Here is a 23,118-nt window from a genome sequence, read left to right on the forward strand (position 1 = left end):
ATCTGTAACAAAATGATAATGTACAGAATATGTTGATGGTGAAATCTCCTAGAATAATTGCATGAATAACATTCACAAAGTTTGCATAAATGTACTCTTTTCTCGAGTATTCAATCAAAGAATCAAAGTAGATCGCATGTGTTACATCAATCGTGGTGAAAACGAGACGACAACCTGCTGGTTTCTGATTGGTCCGCGCTAAGTCCGCCCCCTTGTAATTGCGGAAGTGGAAGTTGTTAAAGTTCACCCTGCTGTCTCTGACAGTCAGCGTTGCTCTTGTAACCGCTGCTCTCCAAGTGTTATTAAACGGGGACAAATATTCACAGAGATGGCTTTGTCTTTCGAGGGAAGAGTCGCGCTGGTCACCGGGTCCGGAGGAGGTGAATGTCCCGTTCACACGTAACTAAACGTTCGCTAGGCTGCAGCTAACTGTAGCTCCGAATGCTAACCTGCGAGTTGCATAGATTAAGTAACGTGATGGTGTGTCAAATTATTAAGAGTCCGCACGCGACCCTTTCTTTCTTTCGTCTGTGTTAGCTGCCCAGAAGTTAAATTCGTTGCGTCAACTCGCTAACGTGAGCTGCTGTCACTGGCGAAGGAAGCGCAAACATCTCAAATAAAACAATGTTTTAGACCAAAGTGTCACAATTCACGCATATTTTTAACGCGTGACCTGACCTTAATGTTTTGATTAGAATCGTTCGATCTTCGGAGCAAAGGGCACGAATCGCTAATAGAAATCATGCCATCAGCCTAGTGCAAAGTGTGTGAAAGGTTACGTGGACCAGCACCGCAGCAGTGGTTTTTGTTTAGGGGGGGGCTTTGATGACGATGAGTTTAACCCAGCTGACTCTCTTTTCACAGGCCTTGGCAGGGAATATGCTCTGGCTTTTGCTGAACGAGGCGCCTCAGTCGTAGGTAAACCAAAACGCTTTATTTCAAGCTTATTATTGTGGTCGAAATGCGGAATTGAAATTAATTTTATATACAGGTATAAAGCAGAACACACACACAGGGACCTTTAGTCTCTAGGCTTAACCCCTTCTGGCACGAGGACCAGTGTCCAGTTGTTAGACAGGCCCTGGTGCCTTGCTCAGAAGACTAATGGGCACATCTCCAGCTACCACCTCACACTCTGGCCTTGTCCCCTTTGGGGACTTAAATGAGAAACCCTCAGGTTGCCAAGGCAGAGCCCGACGTTAGTTATTCCTGCCCTACTCCCGACCCTGCATTTCTTTTTTGGATAAGGAATTTGGGCTTTAATTGTACATATTTGGAGGAAAAGCCTTTCCAAAAGGAAGCCCTCGTGACCTCGTTTGATGTTTGCTTTGCCATTGGTTGACAACAGAGAGCCTTTCGGCGTGCGTGTTGACATTTTTCCCAGCAATATTTCAGATGATTTCTAGGATTTTTAAAGGACTGAATACATCATATTCATCCTTCATTAATAAAATATTATATTATTTTCAAGCTACTTTTTAAAATCACAAGTTCCTATAACATTTGCTGCTGACTACATACAGACTACAGAATAGCTGCTGCAGTGATTTTTAATCTGCATTAGATTTCGCTGGGGTTGTTCCAATCCAATGCATTTGGGTGATAAACTATACCTTAAAACAGCGCACATCATAAAGAAATATTCACTACAATAAACATCACAATAGTGATGTTACTTTTTAGACAACCCAGTCAGAGTTGCAGGTGTTAAAATAATGGCTTTCCCAGATGCCTGTACTGAATCCCCCTTGAACTCTGACAAGGAATCTGCTTAGCTAACCTCTGCTCCTAACCTAATCACTCATGGACAATTGCATAACTTATTATTGCCTGTGTTTTTCTTGCTGGAATAAAGTGAATGACCTTGGGGCAGACACTAAAGGGGGTGGAAAGAGTTCTGCAGCTGCTGATAAGGTCGTGGAGGAGATAAGAGCAAAGGGAGGAAAGGCCGTGGCCAACTATGGTGAGAGGTTTGGACTCTTGTCTTAAATCTTCTTTTCCCCTCTTTCTTTTACAACACATCATTTTCTCCATGTACCCGGGAGTATTTTGTCTCATCCAATGGTAGACTCAAAAACAGTATTGATTGAATCGCCCACTGACTAAGCTGTTGGCTGTTGAAGAGTCTATCACCCCTCTCACAGATATCAGACTACAAGAACCCAGAACAGAACAGAACAACACAACACTTTGATTAATGCACTTTATAGGCAGCTTGGTAAATGGCAGATTTATACGTGAATGTAATACAAAGGTCGGCACAGCCTTTATTCATTTATATGATTCCCCAGAAATAAATAACAGTGTTCTTCTCGAAAAACAATGACTCGCCACGTATCATTTCTCAACATACATAACTTACATTGTGATGACACTCTGCACACAGCTGTAAACCCAAATTAATGACCTTTTGTTGTCGTGCACATACAGATTCTGTAGAAGATGGAGAAAAGGTGATCCAATCAGCTCTAGATGCCTTTGGAAGAATAGGTAAGAAATGTCTTTGTGTGGATTTTTACCCAAAGTCGCTCATCGATATGTTACATTAAAATATTGCTTGTGATGTTATTACTGCAATTTGAGTTTAAAACTAAAATATCTTTACTTCCAGATATTGTTGTAAACAATGCCGGGTAAGTCTGCAATTTTCCCACTATGTGCGAGGTCATATCCCATCTGCTTTTTGGAGTGGCATTTGCATTGTAAGCTACAATAAGCATGTTAATGAGAACCTTAAGTAAAGGCTTCTCTTGCTTTTCTTTGCCAAGGATTCTTCGTGACCGTTCATTTGCCAGGACGAGTGATTTGGACTGGGGTGAATATATTATTCATAATCTTATTTTCATGTACATGTACTTACAGCTTTACATTAACTTCAATCTAAATAATTAATAGCGCATTACATGCATTTGTTTAGCTTGTTTCATAATCAAAAAGCAAACGTTTGTTTGAACTTAGGCTTGTTTTCTATGTCTATACAAAGATTATATGTTGGAGTTTTAACATCAACTGTATCCTGGATCTGTTCCACAATGTTCCAATCAGAAATAATAGTAGAGCATAATGTTATGTGCTACCTTTCTTACTCTGTCATTCCTCTCACACTCAATATCAGACCTGATTCATAGAGTTCACTTGAGAGGATCCTTTTCTGTGACTCGAGCTGCCTGGAATCACATGAAGAACCAAACATTTGGCAGGTAAGTAGCCCCGATTACTTAATGTCTATGAAACCAGTGACCTAGGTAGGATTAATTTTCCCCTAAAAAGCACAGTATTGCTCAGCTGAGAGACCTTCGCTGGCCATTAATCAAGAGGATGTCAGCATGACACAAAAGACTGTTTGGTAACAACTGATTCAGACGTCAGCCAAAGTACCCCAAACGTTTTTTATGTGCACCATTTTAAGTGGGCTCTTGAGCTCATGCTCCTGAGGTAATAAGGATTATAAAGCACGTCTATCGTCATATTCTTATAGACATATTCTGCCTCCGATTTTAGTCCCTTGATACCCGTTAATATGTCTAGCTCCATTAGTTTCAAGGTGTGCAGGGAAATAATCGGCATAGTTATGAAAGCCCAAGAAATCTGAGATGAATATGTAAATCACCGAAGAAGCAAGGGAATTACTTGATGGTAGGGCAGCATAATCAGGATATATATATATATATATAATGCAGGATAATCTCTGATCAATCAGAGTACAATTTAAATAATGACTCCTTACCAAGCTGCAATAATGTCTGTGCAGGCTCATCTCATTCTTCCAAGTAGTAGTAGTTAAAAAGAAGCATCTACTAGTCTGAAGTGTTAGAGTTCGATGTGTTTGTTCACCTTCGGAGTCTCCTCTTGAATTCAATGAAACATTCAGATATGTATTGATCGTGTATACATATCAGTAGCTTATGGTAGATGGTGAAGACATTTTGACCTGCCCAGCGGCATAAACCGAGGCTCCCCGGCTTTACCTGCTACGACAGATGAAGATGTGCTCTGCTGAAGGCCGACTGAGGTTTGCGAGTTTTGGATTAAAATGAACACACAGAGTCCCATAACCAGCTGTGGTCCCATTTAACTCCAGGTAGCAGATGCCCTTCACATTGAACGGGGATTGAACATTGAAGTGATATTTCGCAGAAAGCTTCCCTGCATTGAGCCCAGGAGCAGCTTGTTATCAAGTGGAGTAGAAAACGCTTGCAAGTCGGGCAGTTGGTTTTTGTATCAAGCTTTTGATTTTTGTTTCTCTCCAATAATTGTGTTGATGTCAGAATTTTGTCAATTTTTCTCCTAATGTCCTATGGGTTAGAAATGCAATCAGTGTGTGCAGTCAACCTAAGAGAAGGCTAGTTGTGTATTTAAAGGTAAGACCAAAACAGAATGAAGGGGAAAGCAGGGAGGTCGGTGGCATATAAGTCAAACACAATGGAGGCCGTGGCTGAGAACCAACACGAAGAGGCCCACAGTGTACTTTGTGTGTTTGCTGTTGCTCTTCTTTTCTGTAAAACTTATCACATGTGTACTTGTCTGAAAGGTTCACCAGGTTGGCCAGTAGAAGGCTCTGCGCTGTTGGCTTATTATTAGTTATTCTCCAACGCGCCAGACGAAGCAAAGGAAAAGACGGACGGAGAGAGTAACCCTGAGCTGTGTCCATAGACTGTAGGTGGAAGCGGCAAAATGCCATAAACCAAACTCCACAAAGAGGAGGAGGGGTCGTAGTTATCTCCCAGCTCGTACCTCATATTCATCGACAATCGGATGGTCTTTAGGAAATACAAAAATATTAAGAAACCCAGATGAAACATCGTGCAAACAATTTGACTTGGATGCAAAATACATTTTTTTTTTCTGATGTGAAGTCTGAGGCCTGTGGTCTGCTCTGCATTTAGTTTAGTCTCCACTCACAGCTTCAATCCAGAGTGTTTTGTGTGTATGAATTCTGCCAACATGACATGAACAAATGCCTACACTCCTGAGCGTGCGCGTGCATGCATGCAGGAAAAGCACGTACTACTTAGCATGTTTCCTGCGGACAGAATCATCATGACGACTTCAGCCGCCGGCATCTACGGTAACTTCGGGCAGGCCAACTACAGCGCTGCCAAGCTGGGCCTGCTGGGGCTGGCAAACACCTTGGCCATCGAGGGACTCCGCTACAACATCCGCTGCAACACCATCGCCCCCGTGGCCGGGTCACGCCTCACAGAGACCGTCATGACCCCAGGTGAGCAGAGAGATTAAACCGCATACGTCGGTGCATGATGTATAATGCATGCTGCGGGTGCTCGCCCTCTACGCCAGAATAAGCAAATGGACCACAGCGTTTATTTTTTATTTTAAGGGAACAGCTGTATAATGTATAATTTCCTGTGCAGTGTTGATTTACAAAGATTTGAGGCAACAGCACTCCCGTTTGACATGCAAATTTGTCATCCAATATTAAAGAACTGTGGATTTGAACTGTTCCAGCGACCATGATGAAATCAAGTGCTTTAAAAGTTTTAATGCGTCAGCCCTGGATCCAAAACGGCAGCTGTGACCTCATTATTTTACTGTAGGAGTCGGCTCGGCTTCCAAATACTCGCACACGTATGAGTAAGTGAGCAAATGAAACATTTCTATTTGTCACGTTCCGGTGATTCTTAAGACAAAAGGTGATGCAGCATTGCATGTCCACAGGGAACCCAGCCGAATATCCCTGGTAAATGTGGAATGCCGCATGATCCCTGTGAACACCGTTTCAAGCAAAAAAAGAACAGCCCTCAAAATGTCAAGTGAATTTAAAAGGCGGCCATGGTTTTTAGCCCACTAAGCTGTGTTTTTCAAAGGATGGAGCGAGCCTGTAAAGAAGGGGAATGTTTTTCTAACCAACCAAAGCCAGTGTGTGTGTAAATGGTTCCACATCACCAGCATATTGTGACTGCTCTGCGCCTGCAGCTCTGTTGACGGGAGGATTAAGTGACAAATTAGAGGAATGGCTTTGCTGCCCTGCTGCGCTGGTCTACAGTAGCATCTGTCACACTGCACTGTGCCAACTGTCACGGGATGGCCTCACCTTTGTAAATGACGTGCTTCCATATGTCTGCTTTCACTGACTCAGGCCTTTTCTTAAAAAAAAACCACAATCTCGGTAAACATTGCGGGGCGCAGAGAACAGAGGAGAGAACAGAATGCCATCGTGCTTTGGCTGTTGAAGGGTGTGGATATTTTCAGCGCACATATGGTGCCTTGTATTAGAGCTTTTAACGGTTGCATGACCTCACTTTGAGGACACATTTTAATGACTAAAATAGAGATCCCTTTAAACGGATCATTGTCTCTGGACCTAGAAAGTATTCCCACGTCGTCTTTCCTGCTCGTCTCTGCATGATTTGTAAATCATGCCAAATACACAGATGAGTTGTTGTATACAATCTATACTGTGTTATGACAAGCCAGCGATAATAAATTACTTGGCTTTTTATCAATGAAGACCATGATCATATAGCAATAAGGGTATAATGCATGCTCTGCAGAAAGAGGACAAAAGGCTGGGGTTTGTCCATTAACTCAGGCCATAAACTTTGGTATTCCCAAAGTAAACCCATTGAGGGACTGCAGGGTCATTTAAACAATCCACGCAGTACCAAATAAAGACACTCAAGCATCAACCCATCGCTTTGGACGATTGCGTAACAAATAAACAATAAAAAGAAGCTGCTTTTTGTTTTTTTAAAATTCAGAACTTGTGGCGTCTCTGAAGCCTGAGTACATTGCTCCCATGGTCCTCTGGCTCTGTCACGAACAATGCCAAGAAAATGGTGCACTATTTGAGGTATGCAGAAACCTTTTCATTCTCTTGAATACAGTGAGTACGATCTCACTCCCACTGTCATTTAACTTAGCTTTGTGTCTATTCTATCGCTGAGCCCACTAATGTCACATTAACTAGTTCCTTCTCCATGAAAAGACTGGAGATGTATACATATATCACTTTTAATGTTCCATCTCCTTTCAGGCCGGTGCGGGCTGGATTGGTAAATGTGAGTATTGTGTGAATTTGTCCCCAGACAATGTCTTTATGCATCTATATTTAGTATTCTAGTTCTCTACTACTGTATCTGTGTGATTTATATTCTTTTCCCTATGCACTGACCTCTTTTATTTGTGTGTGTGTGTGTGTGTGTGTGTGTGTGTGTGTGTGTGTGCACGCAGTGCGCTGGGAGCGCTCTCAGGGCAGCATTGTGAGACAGAAAAACCAACCCATGACTCCAGAGGCCGTCCGTGACCAGTGGGACAAAATCTGTGATTTCACTGATGCCACGAAGCCGAAGAGCATACAAGGTCAGCAATGGCCGATCACACGCTCACATACAGCCTACAAGAGCCCCTGTGTTACTATACTGTACCCCATCTTCTCTAGCGTGCCAACTTTTACAAATGTTTGTACTTATTTGGGACTTTCGTGTCATTTAAGGCATAAGTAGTTTTAATGGGGTGGTGAGAATCTCAGTTGCCTGCAAGTGAGCCTCTTTTTGCCCTTCTGTATTTATTTTTAACCCAAGATGGTTTCAGAGATCAAGGGAATGCGGTGGAGAGAATAACGTTGAGTGGAACCCGACGTGGAACCAAATGTTGATCATCATTCCCCTCCGCCTCCTCCAGCCGCTCTCTCCGGTGTGCATTGGAGGAACGGGCGGCGGCGGTGTTCACGTCAACTGAGCGAGGGTGGCGGTCCCGCGGGGCGCTAGCTGGGCCTCATCAGCACGGCGTTGTAGTGCCTCCTCATTTGTGGCTGATTACAGAGACTTGTTGCTGCCTCTGGTTCTTAACTGCCCGCCATTAGCCGTCTCTGTTCCTGTTCCCGGGGGTTGTCTCTGATGTCGCCCTCTCTTTGCGTGGACTGAGCCAGCCGTGGGGATTCGTAGCTTGTGTCACCTGGGTGGATATGTTCATTTGTTTAGACGCAAACTGATGACTCATTTACACACTCAAGACATGTTTTATGTTTGCCCAACGCGAGAGGACCCGAGAACCCATCCGTGCATTCTGAAGCTCCTCCTGGTGCATCTGATCCAAGTTCTTATCTCGCGTCAGCATCTCCCTGGAAGTCTTTAACTTTACGGCGATCAATTTAACTTGAGATCAGAAATCCGCAAAAACCATATACGTATATCTGTGCGTTCATTCCTGCACTTTAATGATTTTCTGGGGGACGTTGACATTTGAAGAAGATGAACCGCGTATACGAACAAATGTAGGCTTCCTCCCATCCGATTTCTATCAGAGGCACCAGTAGAAACATGTTGATATCATCTGGATTTTTACAAGTAATCATCCACATCTGAATTATTGATTAATCGGCAAGATCTTTTGGGTTAAATTGTAATTTGAGAATAGTATGGTATTTACAATACAGTTGTAGTAGAATACAATGAGATGTAAATAAGTGTCTCTCGTCCTTAACTTTAGATCCACGTGCACAAGTATGTTTTTGTACCACGTCCGGGGCATCACAGAAGCATGTTGGTAGTGGGTGGCACTGAAGATGCGTTCTCCTGCCGGTCACTTCACTGCAATCATTTGTCATCTCTCCCCCTTCGCACAGAGTCTCTGCTGTCGGTTGTGAGTGTGCTGTCCGGATTGGACTCGGATGGAGCAGTGGGGGCGACTCCAACAGCTGCTGCAGCTTTGGCTTCAGGGGTCAATCCTGTAAGTGGAGATGACTTTTCCTGCTTTTTTTTTTTTTTCCTTTTCTTTGCCAGTTTCACATTAACATTTTCCATTTAGCTGATGCTTTTATCCAAGGCGACTTACACTGGGTGACAGTGAAGTTAAAGCTTATCTGCACGTCTTTAAATGTCATTGAATTCATCTTTTTCCTTCATTTTCCGCTGCTTATCTGGGGTGAAAAGTTCTATCATTAGGAATTATTGTACTGATAAAAAGTAGCAGTTCCAGTAAACATTGTTGTGACCGAAGTACAATTTGCTGACATCCGACTCGATTATAACTACACGTGACTCTTTGATGCCGCCGCTCGCTACTTTATCCGGCCCGCCCCCCCCCGCCCCCCCTTTCCTGACCACAACCCACATGTAACCCGCTCGTACACAAAAAAAGACACAAACCAACAGGACATTCTGCATGAACAAAATGACCATCATAACATACTGCCCTGTACAACAGATGGCTCCTAAACACGTGATTATATGAGCAGGACGGTGTTTACAATTTTCTAGGAATGTGAACAGTGGGTCAATGAGTCATTCTGCTTAAAAGAAATGTTTAGTTCTTCAGTTCTAAAAGCATCCACACTAAATACTACATGATGAACTGTGCTGTACCACACGTTATCTACGTACGGTAGTAACCTCACTCACTTCTTCATCGTTAGAATTATACTTACTAACATCCTACTTATTCGTAATATTACTCACTCGCCTGCTCCAGTAATGTCACGATTCACTCCCTGAAATGTGAAATGATTTGCGTGTGCGTGTGTGTGTGTGTGTGTGTGTGTGTGTGTGTGTGGAACAGGGACACATAGTAGCCTCAAGATGCACATCACCATTGCGTCCTCAGTTGACATTCTGTGTGTGTCTGTGTAGCACTACACACACACACACACACACGGGTGTGTTGGTTGCTTGTGTGTCCTTGTCATGGTACTGTGCAAGTGTTGCTTAAATTACCCCAAGCCGGGCATTTGCTTTGCTCATATTTATTTCCTATTACGCAAAGTATCGCAGGTTTTAAACTCGTAGATTAGTAAATTTACTCATGCTGCACATTTGTCCTTCCTCCCGCAAGATTAAAAGAGCTTAATGGATGTCAAGTATCCAAAATAACTGCAGGATGTCAATAATACAGAGAAAAATATTCAGTTTCAGTTCATTTTGATAACCGATCATTTTAAATGTCCTTTTTCTGAGGGATAATTACCACACATTCGATGAGCCAGTTGAAATGTCTGAGAGCTTAAAGTATGATTATAATAATAATAATCATTATCACCAACATAAACCTGCCCTGGGTTCCTTGTGGCTGTTCTTGTGATCGACGTTCATTAATTGTTCCCACAACAAATTCCCTCTCACGGTGGACGAATATCGTTCTTTAGTTTTGAGCCTCTGGATTAGTTAGAACGTTCCAGGATGCGCTTTTTTTTTTTAAACTCCCAAAGCGCCTCCTGGTCCGACCCTGCAGGTCCTCAACATAAATTCCGCTGAGCCTGGATTGAATGTACCAGGCATCTGGTGCATCTTGGACTTGTTTGGTTTTCATGTGATTCCCTTACGTCGACCTTTTCTATTACACTCACTTCAGAATTCAATTTTAAACCCCTTTTGAAACACAAATATTTCTACTGTACCTCAGTGTGTTTTTGATCTACAGCTTTGCATTTTAATAAATCAAGAGATCACCAAAGTCGTGAGAATTCATCATTTGGGGATATTTCACTCTGGGCCAAAGAGGTTATCAATTGACGATGCGACTGATATTACCGTCCTAGAGCTACGCAGCTAGCGTAGCTTCAAAGTGCTCATTAGTCACCCGTGCTCCACTCGCAAGTAAGACGGATTCATCTCCCACCATGTTCATACTCTGGTATGTTTGCATAGTCATCTTTGTTGTCTCCATGAATGTCCTCAACACCTTTTTAGCTGATCACAAGCTGACAAAGTGTCTTCTGTCTTCAGGCCGAGGCCGTGGGACAAAAACTACCACCGTCCACTTTCGTCTTCACTCCCGCCCAGTGCATCCTCTACGCGCTGGGGGTCGGCATGTCCACCAAGGACCCAGACCACCTCAGGTGCGTGTGTGTGTGTGTGTCCGTCCTTCCTTCCTAACGACTCTCGCTGCGTCTCAGTTACTCTTAACATTCTCATGCAGGTTCCTGTATGAAGGCCATGAAGACTTCAGCTGCCTGCCAACCTTCGGGGTCATTCCCTCTCAGGCCGCCATGATGGATGGCGGCCTGAGCACAATCCCTGGACTCAACATAGATTTCACACAGGTCAGAAAAGCCTCATTTTGTGTGTGCTTCCCATGTGTTCATGCATGTACACTTGTCTCCATGTGGCATATTTCCCACAGCGATGGACACATTACTCTAATGAGGCTCATGAAATAGTTGTGACTATAAATCACAGCTGTTCTAATGTTCTGCGTCAGGTTCTGCACGGGGAGCAGTATCTGGAACTTTACAAACCTTTACCGACCTCAGGTAAAAAAAAAAAGTTGATTTTATATTTTGGGGTGGGTTAAAGTAAGAAAGGGGAAAAGACGGTGGAGCCATCAAAGGTTTGCCATTTTTGTTGTTATGAAGTACAGAGCTAGTTTGGTAATACTAAGCACGTACATGACTCACGTAGGACGTTTTATTGAAGTAGAATGTAAACGTTCAAATACCTTCTCCTAGGGACACTTACCTCAGAGGCCACGATAGCAGACGTGTTGGACAAAGGATCCGGGGCCGTCATCCTGTTGGATGGTGAGTTTTTCTTTTCCAGCATGAACTCCATTTCATTCCACACGCGTTTGTTCTCCTCACTTTAATTTGTCTTTTCCTGAAAGCCGCCTCTTAGGCTGAATTATTGAAAGTAAACTTTCAGCGTGCGTCTGCAGGGATTGAAATAATGGCCAGGCAACGGCTCATGTTCCCATAGAGCTGCACGATACTAGAACCGCTCTGATCTATAATGAATCCGACTTAAAACAAATCCCGTGGGACCCGAGGTTCCGCGATGTCCTACTACAAACCGAACCAATCAGGGTCTGTTATCCTCCCCGAGTGGAGGTTATTTCTGGGTAAGCCGACACATTACAGTTCCGTCTCGGAGAAGCAGCCATGTTTGAGTTCAACTTAATGAAATGAACCACCTGGTCGGCTGAGAGTCTTCCTGACGGCTGCTGCTTGTTGCTTCTTAGTCAGCTGCCACGTGGCTCCTTTCATGTCTCCTCCTGCTCTAATGTGCTGTAATGAGAGAGATTTGCATTGTTATTCGTAATGTGTTGAGAAGTGAAGTGTCATTTAAAACCATTGGCAGCCAACAAATACATGAATCATTCATTTTAACAACTCAATGTTTAACAGAGCCAGAGAGTCCACTTTGTATTGTTTTATCTTGTTTCTACTTTAATTTTAATCTTGATATTTCAGTGTTTGAATGTTCTTAGGAAGTAAGTTAATTACTACTGGCGTTTTGCGTCATCATGCTATTGTTAATATATCATTGTTAATTTAAACATTGTAAATAAATTACAATATTTATTGTAGATTCAATTGAGGATAAAAATGACTTCATTGCACAATTAGTGGGCAACAATTGCATATTAGTTAATTAAATAAAATGAAATAGATAAAACGTATGATGCCATTAATAAGTATAAAGGATTTTAATGTAACGCCTCACGTTTGTGCTTCTTTCCAGTAAAAACCTACAGCGGCGACGAGCTGATCTGCTTCAACCAGTTCTCTGTGTTTGTGGTCGGAGCCGGAGGGTTCGGAGGGAGGAGAACCTCCAAGAGCGCCAGAGTACGCAATCCAGAAAGAGACATCGGGAGGCTGTCCCCGCCTCCTATTTGATTGGTTTTGTGTTTTTTATTTCCTCCAGGCTGCCGTGCCTCCACCCAAACGGGCACCAGACGCCGTGGTGATTGATTCCACCACCAGAGACCAAGTGAGTGGGTCTGAGAGCTGCAGATAAAACCCGCTGCATTAACCAGGAGTTTGTGAAATAGGACCTTTTGTTCCTCTGAAATAACCTGTTTGACACATTTGAAGAAAGGTTGGGCAACATTATCATGCATGGGACAAAAAAAAACCCCACTTCTGTATGATGCAGCAGAAAATAAAAAAAAAAGGTGGAGGCTAAAAACCACGTCCCTTGAGCAATTTAAATGACTGCAACTGTATCACTTCAAAGACATTCTTATTTTAGGTATCTTCCTTTGCGTTCATAACTTATTTCCATCCCACATCTGTGTAGGAAAAGTTCAGGGGTTCATGAATAAGATCTAGCTCTAAACAGTACGTTTCCCCCCCCGCGGCTCCAGGCGGCCTTGTACCGTTTGAGTGGGGACTGGAACCCTCTCCACATAGACCCCAGCTTTGCTGCCATGGGAGGTGAGTCTGAACATCTATGAATTTCTATTGGGTCGAGACACAAAACTCCCAGTTCTATATTGTGATGTCGTGTTTACATAAACAGGCTTCAAGGCCCCCATCCTGCATGGCTTGTGCTCCTTTGGCTTCGCTGCGAGACACGTCCTCAAGCAGTTTGCTGGTAACGACCCCTCCAGGTTCAAGGCTATCAAAGTGAGCATCCATTTGGATTGAGACCCCCTCTTGGAGGTTGTGAGTCATTGGGCTTCATGCTCCATCGGCACGTTTGAGCGATGATGTAACATTCTTACGTATACGTTCAATAGTTGAATTACACATCGATCGCCCCTTGACCCCCCCGCGGCTGCGTTTTCTCTCAGGTTCGCTTTGCAAAGCCTGTGATGCCGGGTCAGTCGCTGCAGACGGAGATGTGGAAGGATGGCAACAGGATTCACCTCCAGTGTAAAGTCAGTACTCCAGTGTAACGGTAGTCATGGCCGATGGATAAATGAGCCGCACCCGGTCATTTCACTGCCATATCTTCTGCTCCGGGGGTGTTCGGCCTGCGTCTCTCTGAATGGCTCTTCTTTGGTCCAGGTGAAGGAGACAGACGCCGTCGTCCTCGCTGGCGCCTACGTGGATTTACATGGCGTCTCAGAGGCGTCCCTGGAAACTCTCACTCAAGTTAGTCAGCATGACAGCATTTCCCATTGAAGCCCTTTTCCTTGTAGTTCTGCAGATGTGATCATTGTGTGTCCGTTGATGCACGTTCCGCTCCTCTTGGCGTTGTGCAGCACGGCGCGCTGCAGAGCGAGCTGGTGTTTGCAGAGATCGGCCGCCGCATTAAAGACTCGGGCTCGGAGTTGGTCAAGAAGGTGAATGCCGTGTTCGCCTGGGAGATCACCAAAGACAGCCAGAGCGCCGCCGAGTGGAGTGAGTGTACCGAAGGCCTGCGAAACGCAGCCGTCTGTCAACAAAGGCTTGCACGAGCTGCCAAGCTGACCCGCATTGAAGACAAAAAGTCCACCGGCTCATCCCTAATCCAGCGTCTTTACCTCCTCCAGCCATGGACCTGAAGAACGGCAGCGGCTCCCTGCACAAAGGCCCTTGTGGTGGGAAGGCGGATGTGACCATCACCGTGTCGGATGAGGACTTCATGGAGGTGGTGCAGGGGAGACTCAACCCTCAGAAGGTAACAAACAAGTAGTCCCGATGACTCTCACTCCCTCCTGCTGTACAGTGACGCTCAAAAGTGGGTGAATAGATTTTTCCTGGCGAAAAACGCAGCCTCTCATTTTGAATCCCATCTTGTACATTCGAAGTGAGGCCGATCAGTCTGTAACGACTTCTCTGTTCGAGCTCATCATGTCAGAGAAGAAGGAAACACAATTATCCTTCAAAGCGAGTTTAGAAAGCACTCGGTGCGTGTGTGTGTGTGTGTGTAATCAATCGGTGCCACCGGCTGCGTCGGCGTCATCCCGTCCGTCAGAGGGAGCGATCATCGCTCCGCTGAATTGGTATGCTTGGCGGCGCGGCTGATATTGATCTGAGGTCAGCGCATGGGCGCTACTCGCCGAGAGCGTCAACAGGCCGTGGTGATGGAGGTCCCCGAGGTGGGACGATTCCCTGGCTTCTACCGATGGAGGAAGATGTAGCTTTTCATTTGTGTCATTTGTCATTAGGCATTCTTCTCTGGCAAGCTGAAGGTGAGAGGGAACATCATGCTGAGTCAGAAGCTGGAGGTAATCCTGAAGGACCACGCCAAGCTCTGAGCAGATCGGATATCTGCACAAACTAACCAACCTTCACACCGGCTCTCCGTGTGTTGTCATCTGTTCTCCAGAGTCATGAGTGTGTCCTCACATGCTTATGAATTCAAAAGAGAAACGAGTACGATTTCATACAGATGAACTCTAGTAAAAATTAACTTTCAATGAAGATGTACAGACGACTACTAGAGGCAACATGGGTCCTTTTATTCCATCGCTGCTTAATATGTACTTAACACATCTGCCTTTAAATATACAGAGATGTTTGATTTGTAATCAATAAGAACTAGTTTCTACTACAGTTAACAAACATTGGTTGAATATACTGAAGTCTAAACAATTGCATCCTAAACGTGTGATAAAGCTCAGGCTAACTACATTAGTTATTTCAGATATAAATATATACACACATCACTGCTTCTTGTATAAACTGAATCTGCTAGTTATGAAAAATAATTCACTTTTTTAATTGTCAATTCAATGATTGCTCTTTGAAAATAAAGTGATTCCATCCACAGGCTCATGTTTGTAGATCTCTGGCTTTACACTGATCTACAAAAAGCTGGAACTCGCTGTAACCAGTTCGAGAAAGTGACCCCGCTCTCCATTTCTTACCTCTAAGCTAGTCTTTCCTCTTAAAGCACGATGTTGAATTTAAGATTAGATTTCTTTGACTTTTCTAAATAGAAATTTCTTCATGGCTTTTTAAAAAATCGGACATTCCTTGAAATGTATTTTAGGGAAATAGTTACTAGACATACTATAATAGTTTTTTTGTTGGGTTACTATAATCTGTTTAGAGTTATGCTATTAAATACATCATTTGTCAAATTGTTATGGCTTCCTCTACCATTGATAGATTCCAGATTAAATTCAAGAAATCAACAAATGGACACTTTAAATAAACTCCCTGCACACAGAGAGCCTCTCGTCCTGTCTGATGCAGCAATGGAGTTGTTTAATCACCAAGATATACTATGCAATTATTTTTAAATTGCTCAACCTGCTCTGATTTGACTACTCGAATGTTTGTTGCCCTTCCCCAGAGGACACGAGTTAGGAAAATAATGAACTTCACGTTTCATTTTCATATCAGTAATTATGATGACTGTTAATTGCTTTGTTTGCTTCAACGTAAGTCAATTTATTCAGAATAGCAAAATTTGGAAGAGGTTACTTCAATACCTGATTATTTGGTCAGTAATTGTTACAAAATTAGTTTGAGACGTTTGATTATATTACAGCATCTTGTGATAAACAGTCACTTCCATTACCAAAATTACCCCCCAAAAAACATTGCTGTTTTTTTATGACACGGTGCATATCAATACAATTCACATTATGAAATTTACATTAGGAGTGTTGAGGGTAGAAGAAAAGAGCAGATTTTTAAAAGGTATTTCATTTAGCGGAGTGAGTTACTTTAATCTACTCTAATACTGCCCTCCTCCCCCATGAAGGACTGGCCTGTGGGTGACGAGTCTAAATGAACTTAAGCGGCATTTCAGTTAGGAAAGAAAAAAGCACCTACTTGATTAAAAAATATTTTTATTCTACAGTTTTGGTAAGAGTACATGTAGTTTCACTTTGATAAAAAGTACTTCATCTACGGTTCCCATGGCAGTAAATCATTTAACAACCACTTTGATTTGGGGGGGAAACAACATTGCAACGTTGCTCAAAACCAGGAAATAAAAGAAGATGGTGACCCATTGAGAGAGAAAGTAGGAAATAACATTACGTCTGCCTGTTTTTGGTCACAGTCTATAACCCTAAATATGAACACATTTCATATATGTACACCTGTATTTTTACAGAAAGATATTCATCATAAAGTGGCTTTTGTAATATATATATATATATATATATATATATATACGTCTCAGCGTAATGATAATGTGCTCATTCGGAGAAGCCTAGCTTATGGATCTATTCATTTACATAACGGCAATAAATCTACTTCATCTTAAAGGTTTTCCTCAGTTTATCCTCCTTGAAATCAAAGCTATTGAACATTTGTTTCTCTACAGCAGCACAAGGATCTACGGGGAGAGAGCGAAATGGGTTGGATTATATTCCCTCTGGCTAAATATCTATGGGACGATCTGCATGAACCTCTTCCTAATTGTTGGCAAAGACGTCCGATTACCTAGATGGCAAATACCAAGCAAGTAAGGAGAGCATCTGCATGAAATTGAAAGAAATGTCATTTAAAAAAAGAAAATGTGAAGCCATTTCTATGGTTGAGACAAAGGGAGACTTCTTATACAATGAAGAGTCCTACAAGGCAGTTTTCAAACCTGCTCCTTGTGAGAAATGATAAAGTATAGAGCTGAATACTGAAAATTAAACTGTCCCATACCAATGGAAGCCTTATTGGTGCTTTAATTTAACTTTATACTATTATCAGGACCAGCAGTAGTATCGCACTGTGCCATCGTGGTAGAAGTCAAAGGACACTTGTAATAATAAATATAGCACAGGTTCACTCTAGGCCGGGATAAACAAACATCATACTAGACTGCTTTACTGATATCCAGCCATGTACAGCTATTTACATACCAATACACACCATTTAGCTTTGTGTGAATGTGCAAAGTCAAAAAAATGTTGCATTTAAGTAAAAAAAAAGAAGGAAATATGCTTCACTTTCTGGTGGAGAGTTGACGCCCGATGAGCAGATCGATGAATCCATTGGCGTCATCGCTCCCAGAGAAAGCGTCTTTGCATAGTTTTATTATTCAGAGACAAGCGTTTATTCTTTGTACTTAAAAATCAGTTTCCTGTGCTCCTTTCAAGTCAGGCCGAAGACCGGTGTCAATTTAAAATGTGAAACGATGGGCAGTTGACCCTCGGTAAATCCTCGGCCTACACTACACTTCCCAAACTGGGCTGGCTCATTGGGGGGAGGAAAATTGTGCTGAGTGGGTTTAGACGGGTTCCAACCGCCCCGAAGGAATGACTTAGCACCCTGATTCTCTGCTATAAACTAATAGATGATGGGGATACCTGCAGCTCGAGACTCTTCGCGGCCTCCCGACACTTCCTCCTCAGCTTCACTACCTGTGCACAAAGAAAGAAAAGAAACCGGAGAAGAAGAAAAGGCTTTGCGTGTGGTGCCCGGCCCTCACTTGTGTCTCCTTGTACCCTCGGCCATTACCCCTCCCTCAACTTGTAGAGGCTCCTGCTGGGTGGCTTCATGTCCCACACCGCGCCTCCCTTTGTGAACGTCTGAATCCCGTGACGCGCTCTTCACTGCGGTCAATAACACTAGCGGTCGTCTCCACGTCAGGGTTCCCCCGCAGTGGCTACTTCACATGGTCCTGATTAATGGCGTTGACCGGCCCGTCCTTCTGGATGACCAACTTGACGTTGTTCTTGAGGTTGCCGTGGTTGTTGTTGTTGTTGTTGTTGATGATGCTGAAGCGGTTGGGCAGGACCCTCATCTTCATGGTGCCGTCGGCGCCGCAGGAGAAGATGTGATTGGTTGGGCCCACCTCGATCTGCATGACGCCCGTGCCCAGGTTCCTGAACAGCGACTGGCGGGCGTGCTCGTTGGGGAAGGTGTAAAGGGCGCACTGCGTGGCCAGACTCCAGATCTGACCGGTCCAGGGAAGAAGAGGAGAGACCCTTTCAAACAGTGCAGCACATCTAGCGATAAATCGGCTGTAAAGAAAACTGTGGTGGTTCCCACAATGTGTGGAAAAGCCAAAACATGTTACTGCAACACTCAAGAGATTTGCACTACGATGACTAACGTAGAGGGGCGGTGAGCAGGGAAAGGGCCGTCTGGGCATCTCCCTTCACTCCCAGCGAAAGTTCAAAGAAGCGAAGAGTTATTATTGGACATTTTTTCAACATCAGACTGAGCGCAACATGGTGTGTTGAGTCTTTATGCTACTTTCACAATATCCGCAGTCAGATTACCAGCGTTTTTGTTGGAAGGCTTTGAGGGAGAGCCGGTCCAAAGCAGTGTAAAAAAAAAAAAAGGTAGAATCTCTTTGGTGAACCTTTATTCAAGAATATTAATAAAATATAGTATTAACTTAGATTCCAATTAAAACATTCATTTGTGGCAAGTTGCCACATTTTCGGCACTGATCCCTGACGAGCTCGAAGTGACTTGCATGGTTCGATTCAGAAGCCCTTTATTGCCACATGTTACACATGGTGGAATATCACATAAAGATAAAAATTCAATCCAATCCTGAAAATATTTCATAGAACAAAGGCTCCTTTCCATGACTCCTCAAACACGTTGATAGATTTCGCAGCTCAGCCACGATGTTTTTCACATCAGCCTGTATACATTTAATTTACATTTAATGGCCTCAATGAGTCATAGCTCAAAGCATCGCAGGGTTTTTCTGGGCGAGAAGAAGTCATTTGACTTTTCAAGCTGATGTGCAGTGCACCATTTCTTGCACGTCTACGTGTCAGTGGCTTCACCCTTTGAGTGACAGCAGTGGGAATCGTTATTTAAGTAAAAAAAGATAAAAGACCAGCAAATATATTAGCTTAAGGCAGCAACCTCTGCTGCCTGCTCGGTCCAAACGCTTTGCGCTCCTCGCATCAACCTGCTTTCACCTCACACTTTAGTCTCCATTTGCCACACTGCTCTCCTGAGTGAGTGCTTCATCGGAAGTGTGACATTGGCTTTGAGCGAGTTTGATGGGGCTCGTGCAAAAACATCCTGCAGTACTGTTCTGTTAGTTCAAGGTCTGCTGTTTCGAGGAAATGATTAAAAGGGGTTTCATAATCCAAGCTTTTAGAACCGTTCACAGTGAGGCTCTCTTATCAAATGAGTGAGGCAAAATAAAATCATCCTTTTTGGGACATTCCACTGAAATTGGACCTTAAAAAGCAATCAGCGAATGCTAATAACGCTTAATCAAAAAGAAACTAACCGCACGTCTTGCAAAATGTCATATGTAAGAAAAATGTACTGAAATGCTTAAATAGAGCAGTGGAAATACCTTGATGTTACCCTCGGCCGATCCACTGATGAAGCAGTCCTCAGTCGGGTCGACGGCCAGCGCCTTGACGGGCGAGTCGTGGGCCTGGAAGCTCTGACGCTGGTGCTTGTGGGCCAGCTCCAGGACACTGATCCAGCCTTTCCTCCCCCCGGTGATCAGCAGCTGCTGCCTGGACGCCATCGCGAGCACCGTGGCTCCGGACTCGTGGCAGCAGAAAGCTTCGAGAAGGAGGGAGGGATACGCAGTGGAATAAAGTGAGCGAAGGAGCGGAACGTTGAGGCGTGAACATGGAGAGACGCGAATGGAGGCAAGAAAAGAGGGACCGAGAGGAGAAGAGAAAAACATTTAGTGCTTTGGTTTTGAATGATTAGTTCACTAAATACAACTATTTCTCAAGTTATGAATGAATTTCGATCTTGCCCATTTAGGGTCAGTAAACAGCTTCTTAAAACTGACAATCCGAGAAAAAAAAAACCCTCAAGTGTGTGTTGAACCACATTAGTGCCCAATTGGAGATTTCTGATCTGATCATGTTCACGTAGGGACAAACTACTGATCACTAGCACAACTTGGTAGTAAAATATAAAAATGTATTGTCATATAACATACATTCTTACAGATGCAGTGATAGGAAATTATTGAATAAAAAAAGTGTTTTTCAATTATTTTTTATATTTTATTTATCTGGGGTCGATGTGGGCTTTAAGTTACAGACCAATGGTCCAGTATTTTATATACTGAATGTTGCATTTCACAGGCAGGGGTGCGGAAAAGGAGCTTGTCTTTTATTAATGATCTGATATTTTATGAAAAAATAATTCAGAACTGCAATTGGCACTCAAAATAAAATATATTTTGGGTTTGAATTGTTGGAACAAATTGCTTGGCCGATTCCTAATGTAAAATGTGCATCTTACCATGTACAAGGCAGTTTGCAGGCGTCACCAGTGTGTCCCACAGACAGACGTTCCTGTGGAGTGAGGAAAAAAAACAAGATTTATTATTCATTTCCACGTGTTAGTCAAATGACAGGTCATTATCCCTGTTGGCCACAGCACAGTGGAGCTGAACAGAAATAATTCTGCAGTTAATTAAAAGGTCATGAAACATAATTGGGAGGACACCCTCTGAAGAGGAATGGAGCCAAAACTGTCCTTTCGACGGTCATACCTGTTGTCTGTGGAAAGACCTGCAGAGGCAATGAGGGAGGAGGAGCCCACAAAGACAAAGTCGTGAGCCGTCTTGTTGTGGCACTGCAGCGTCTGGCACAGTGAGACAAAAGAAGACGAATAGTAACAGTGACACTAAGCGAAGCGGGACAAGAGCACACTAAATTAGGCATGACGGGGAGACAGCGCGAGGACACGGAGAACCTCTGGACAGACAGGAAAAGGAAACGGTAGCACGTGAGAGTGACTTCCTCACCAGGTATGGTTTAGGCGCGTTCCCACTGGTGTTGGTCTGCCACAGGCTCAAACCTCCATCGGCGTCGACAATGCCAAACTGGACAAAACATTCAGGGAGACCGTCAGACTTTGAGAAAAGATCGAGCCGAAAGGATCCAATCAGACGAACATATTGCCGCCCACCCCCCTGACAACAGTCTCTGCCTTCCGGGTGATTTGGATTCCTCTCGAATTATCTTCCAATACGCATCGACAGGTTCACGAGTCCGAGCGCTTATGTAACCACAAACACAGAGCCCTCTGCTCGTCCTCGCGTCCAAATTTAGTTTTTTTTAAAAGCAGATTTCACTCGTTTGGCCAGATAAGACGGTTCTGGCACAAGCCAGGCTCCATCTGAGGAAGTTATTAGCTTGAGGCGAGTGCCTGAGTTCAGAGCCGCTGAATCACTCAAAAAAGAAAATGGGCCCGAAGCCCAACTCCCCACTGCGATCCGTGCCTGAATGGCGAGGTGTGAAAACCTCACTGAATCAGACAGGCTCACGTCACGATGCAGCGAACAGTGGGACATCTGGACGGTGGAAGTTTGAGTGTTTAAAACGGGTCCATTCGACGGTTCACAAGGTGAACTTTGTCACCTTGTTTCCCTGGTGGTTGAATCGTATCCTGGTGACTCGGGAGTTGCCTGGACTTCTGAAGCAGATGATCTGCTGGGAGTGGCCCCACTCGAACATCCTCACGCTGCCGTCCTGGGCCCCCGTCAGGTCTGCAAGGAACAGAATGTGTCATCAGCTCGTGTCGCTCAGGTCCCAACGGGAGGTTTTTGCATTTCTTTGTTCCTGACGTTTAAGAACGGATGAAGGAAAACAGGTTGTTTCACAAATGCTCAACACACGTTCTTTCAACCGGCTGGGGATCACTGCACCCACAAAAACTTTGATTCCCCACTCTGCAGTTTGACTGGAAAATACAAGGTAGGGCTCTGTTTTCTACATTTGTTGCAGCACTGGTGCCGGAAAAAAACCCCCAACTCTGCCAGTTTCTACTTATGAGAAAGTTTTGGAGTGATGTAATCATCCCCTGTAGGCCCTTTTTAATATGAGGAATATGATGTCTGGATAGTACCTTTAATCTACTGACAGACAGTCTTACTTACAGTAAGGCAGTGTGGGATGGGAGGTCATTCTTCGAACATTGTTGATGTTTCTCTTGATCATCTGGGAGAAGAAAAGTGAAGAGAAGATAATGGAATCATCATTTGGAAAGAATGCATATATTATGCTAAATGCTTTACAACAGGGAACTATGTAAACAGCAAAGTAAAGCCTCCCCCCTCATAGAACACATCCATTGCTGACATCCTCTCTGTTAAACTAATGGCTCGTTACTAATGGGTTGTCATTAACTTGTATAAAAGCACCATAACATTTCCGTATATCAGGGAGCCTGCTTGAAAGGGGCTCATCTGTAGTACGAATCCACTTAAAAAGAAAAATACTTGATCACAATGCCAACGTACAAAATGTAATGCTGCATTTCACCTACAGCCTCAATGGATGGTTGCTCTATCAGGATAAACAACAAAGCGTCTTTATATTGTAGCTAAGTAACAATTCCCGTTTTAGGATTAGTGGCCCGGAGATCTTATTTATCATCGTCTCTAAATGTATTCTGCTCCAACCGAGTGCACCATGTCTGACTAGTTGGAAGAATAAAATGCAGTGTATCTTACTGTCCAGTATGCATATCAAGAGCAACGAGCGAGCTGGTTAATAACATGACTCAGACTTGTATCGAAGTCACTGCTACCATGGGAATAAAATAAACATTCCCTACTGCTAGTGCAAAGTTTCTCAGCCCAGTAGAACAGCATTTACAGCAAC

At 43.7% G+C, this 23,118-nt stretch overlaps 2 protein-coding genes across 4 annotated transcripts in view; one reads left to right on the plus strand and one right to left on the minus strand.

The window, feature by feature from the left end:
• The first annotated feature begins 202 nt into the window (after window positions 1-202).
• Window positions 203-15,402, plus strand: hsd17b4 (hydroxysteroid (17-beta) dehydrogenase 4). Its single transcript, XM_037483487.2, has 25 exons — window positions 203-380; window positions 865-918; window positions 1,856-1,963; window positions 2,431-2,490; window positions 2,612-2,633; window positions 2,769-2,815; window positions 3,116-3,200; window positions 5,034-5,221; window positions 6,720-6,811; window positions 6,995-7,019; window positions 7,192-7,320; window positions 8,585-8,688; window positions 10,680-10,792; window positions 10,873-10,996; window positions 11,155-11,206; window positions 11,402-11,473; window positions 12,414-12,517; window positions 12,597-12,662; window positions 13,039-13,108; window positions 13,194-13,300; window positions 13,468-13,554; window positions 13,685-13,771; window positions 13,882-14,020; window positions 14,152-14,279; window positions 14,770-15,402. Exons 1-25 carry the CDS (start codon window positions 329-331, stop codon window positions 14,857-14,859), a joined length of 2,205 nt encoding a protein of 734 aa, XP_037339384.2. The 5' UTR covers window positions 203-328; the 3' UTR covers window positions 14,860-15,402.
• A 984-nt stretch (window positions 15,403-16,386) lies between these two features.
• The window catches only part of LOC119225551 (dmX-like protein 1), a 42,967-nt gene continuing 36,235 nt past the window's right edge, over window positions 16,387-23,118 (minus strand). For all 3 annotated transcript variants that reach the window (XM_037483485.2, XM_037483486.2, XM_037483484.2), the window contains 7 exons: window positions 22,392-22,452; window positions 21,874-22,001; window positions 21,258-21,335; window positions 21,003-21,094; window positions 20,750-20,802; window positions 19,833-20,050; window positions 16,387-18,455 (listed from right to left, as the gene is read on the minus strand). In XM_037483485.2, coding sequence (XP_037339382.2) covers window positions 18,165-18,455; window positions 19,833-20,050; window positions 20,750-20,802; window positions 21,003-21,094; window positions 21,258-21,335; window positions 21,874-22,001; window positions 22,392-22,452 — 921 coding nt within the window. In that variant the 3' untranslated portion in view covers window positions 16,387-18,164. The remainder of the gene's footprint in view (window positions 18,456-19,832; window positions 20,051-20,749; window positions 20,803-21,002; window positions 21,095-21,257; window positions 21,336-21,873; window positions 22,002-22,391; window positions 22,453-23,118) is intronic.

This window comes from Pungitius pungitius, chromosome 5 (genome assembly GCF_949316345.1).
Source record: "Pungitius pungitius chromosome 5, fPunPun2.1, whole genome shotgun sequence".
Lineage (NCBI taxonomy): Eukaryota > Metazoa > Chordata > Actinopteri > Perciformes > Gasterosteidae > Pungitius > Pungitius pungitius.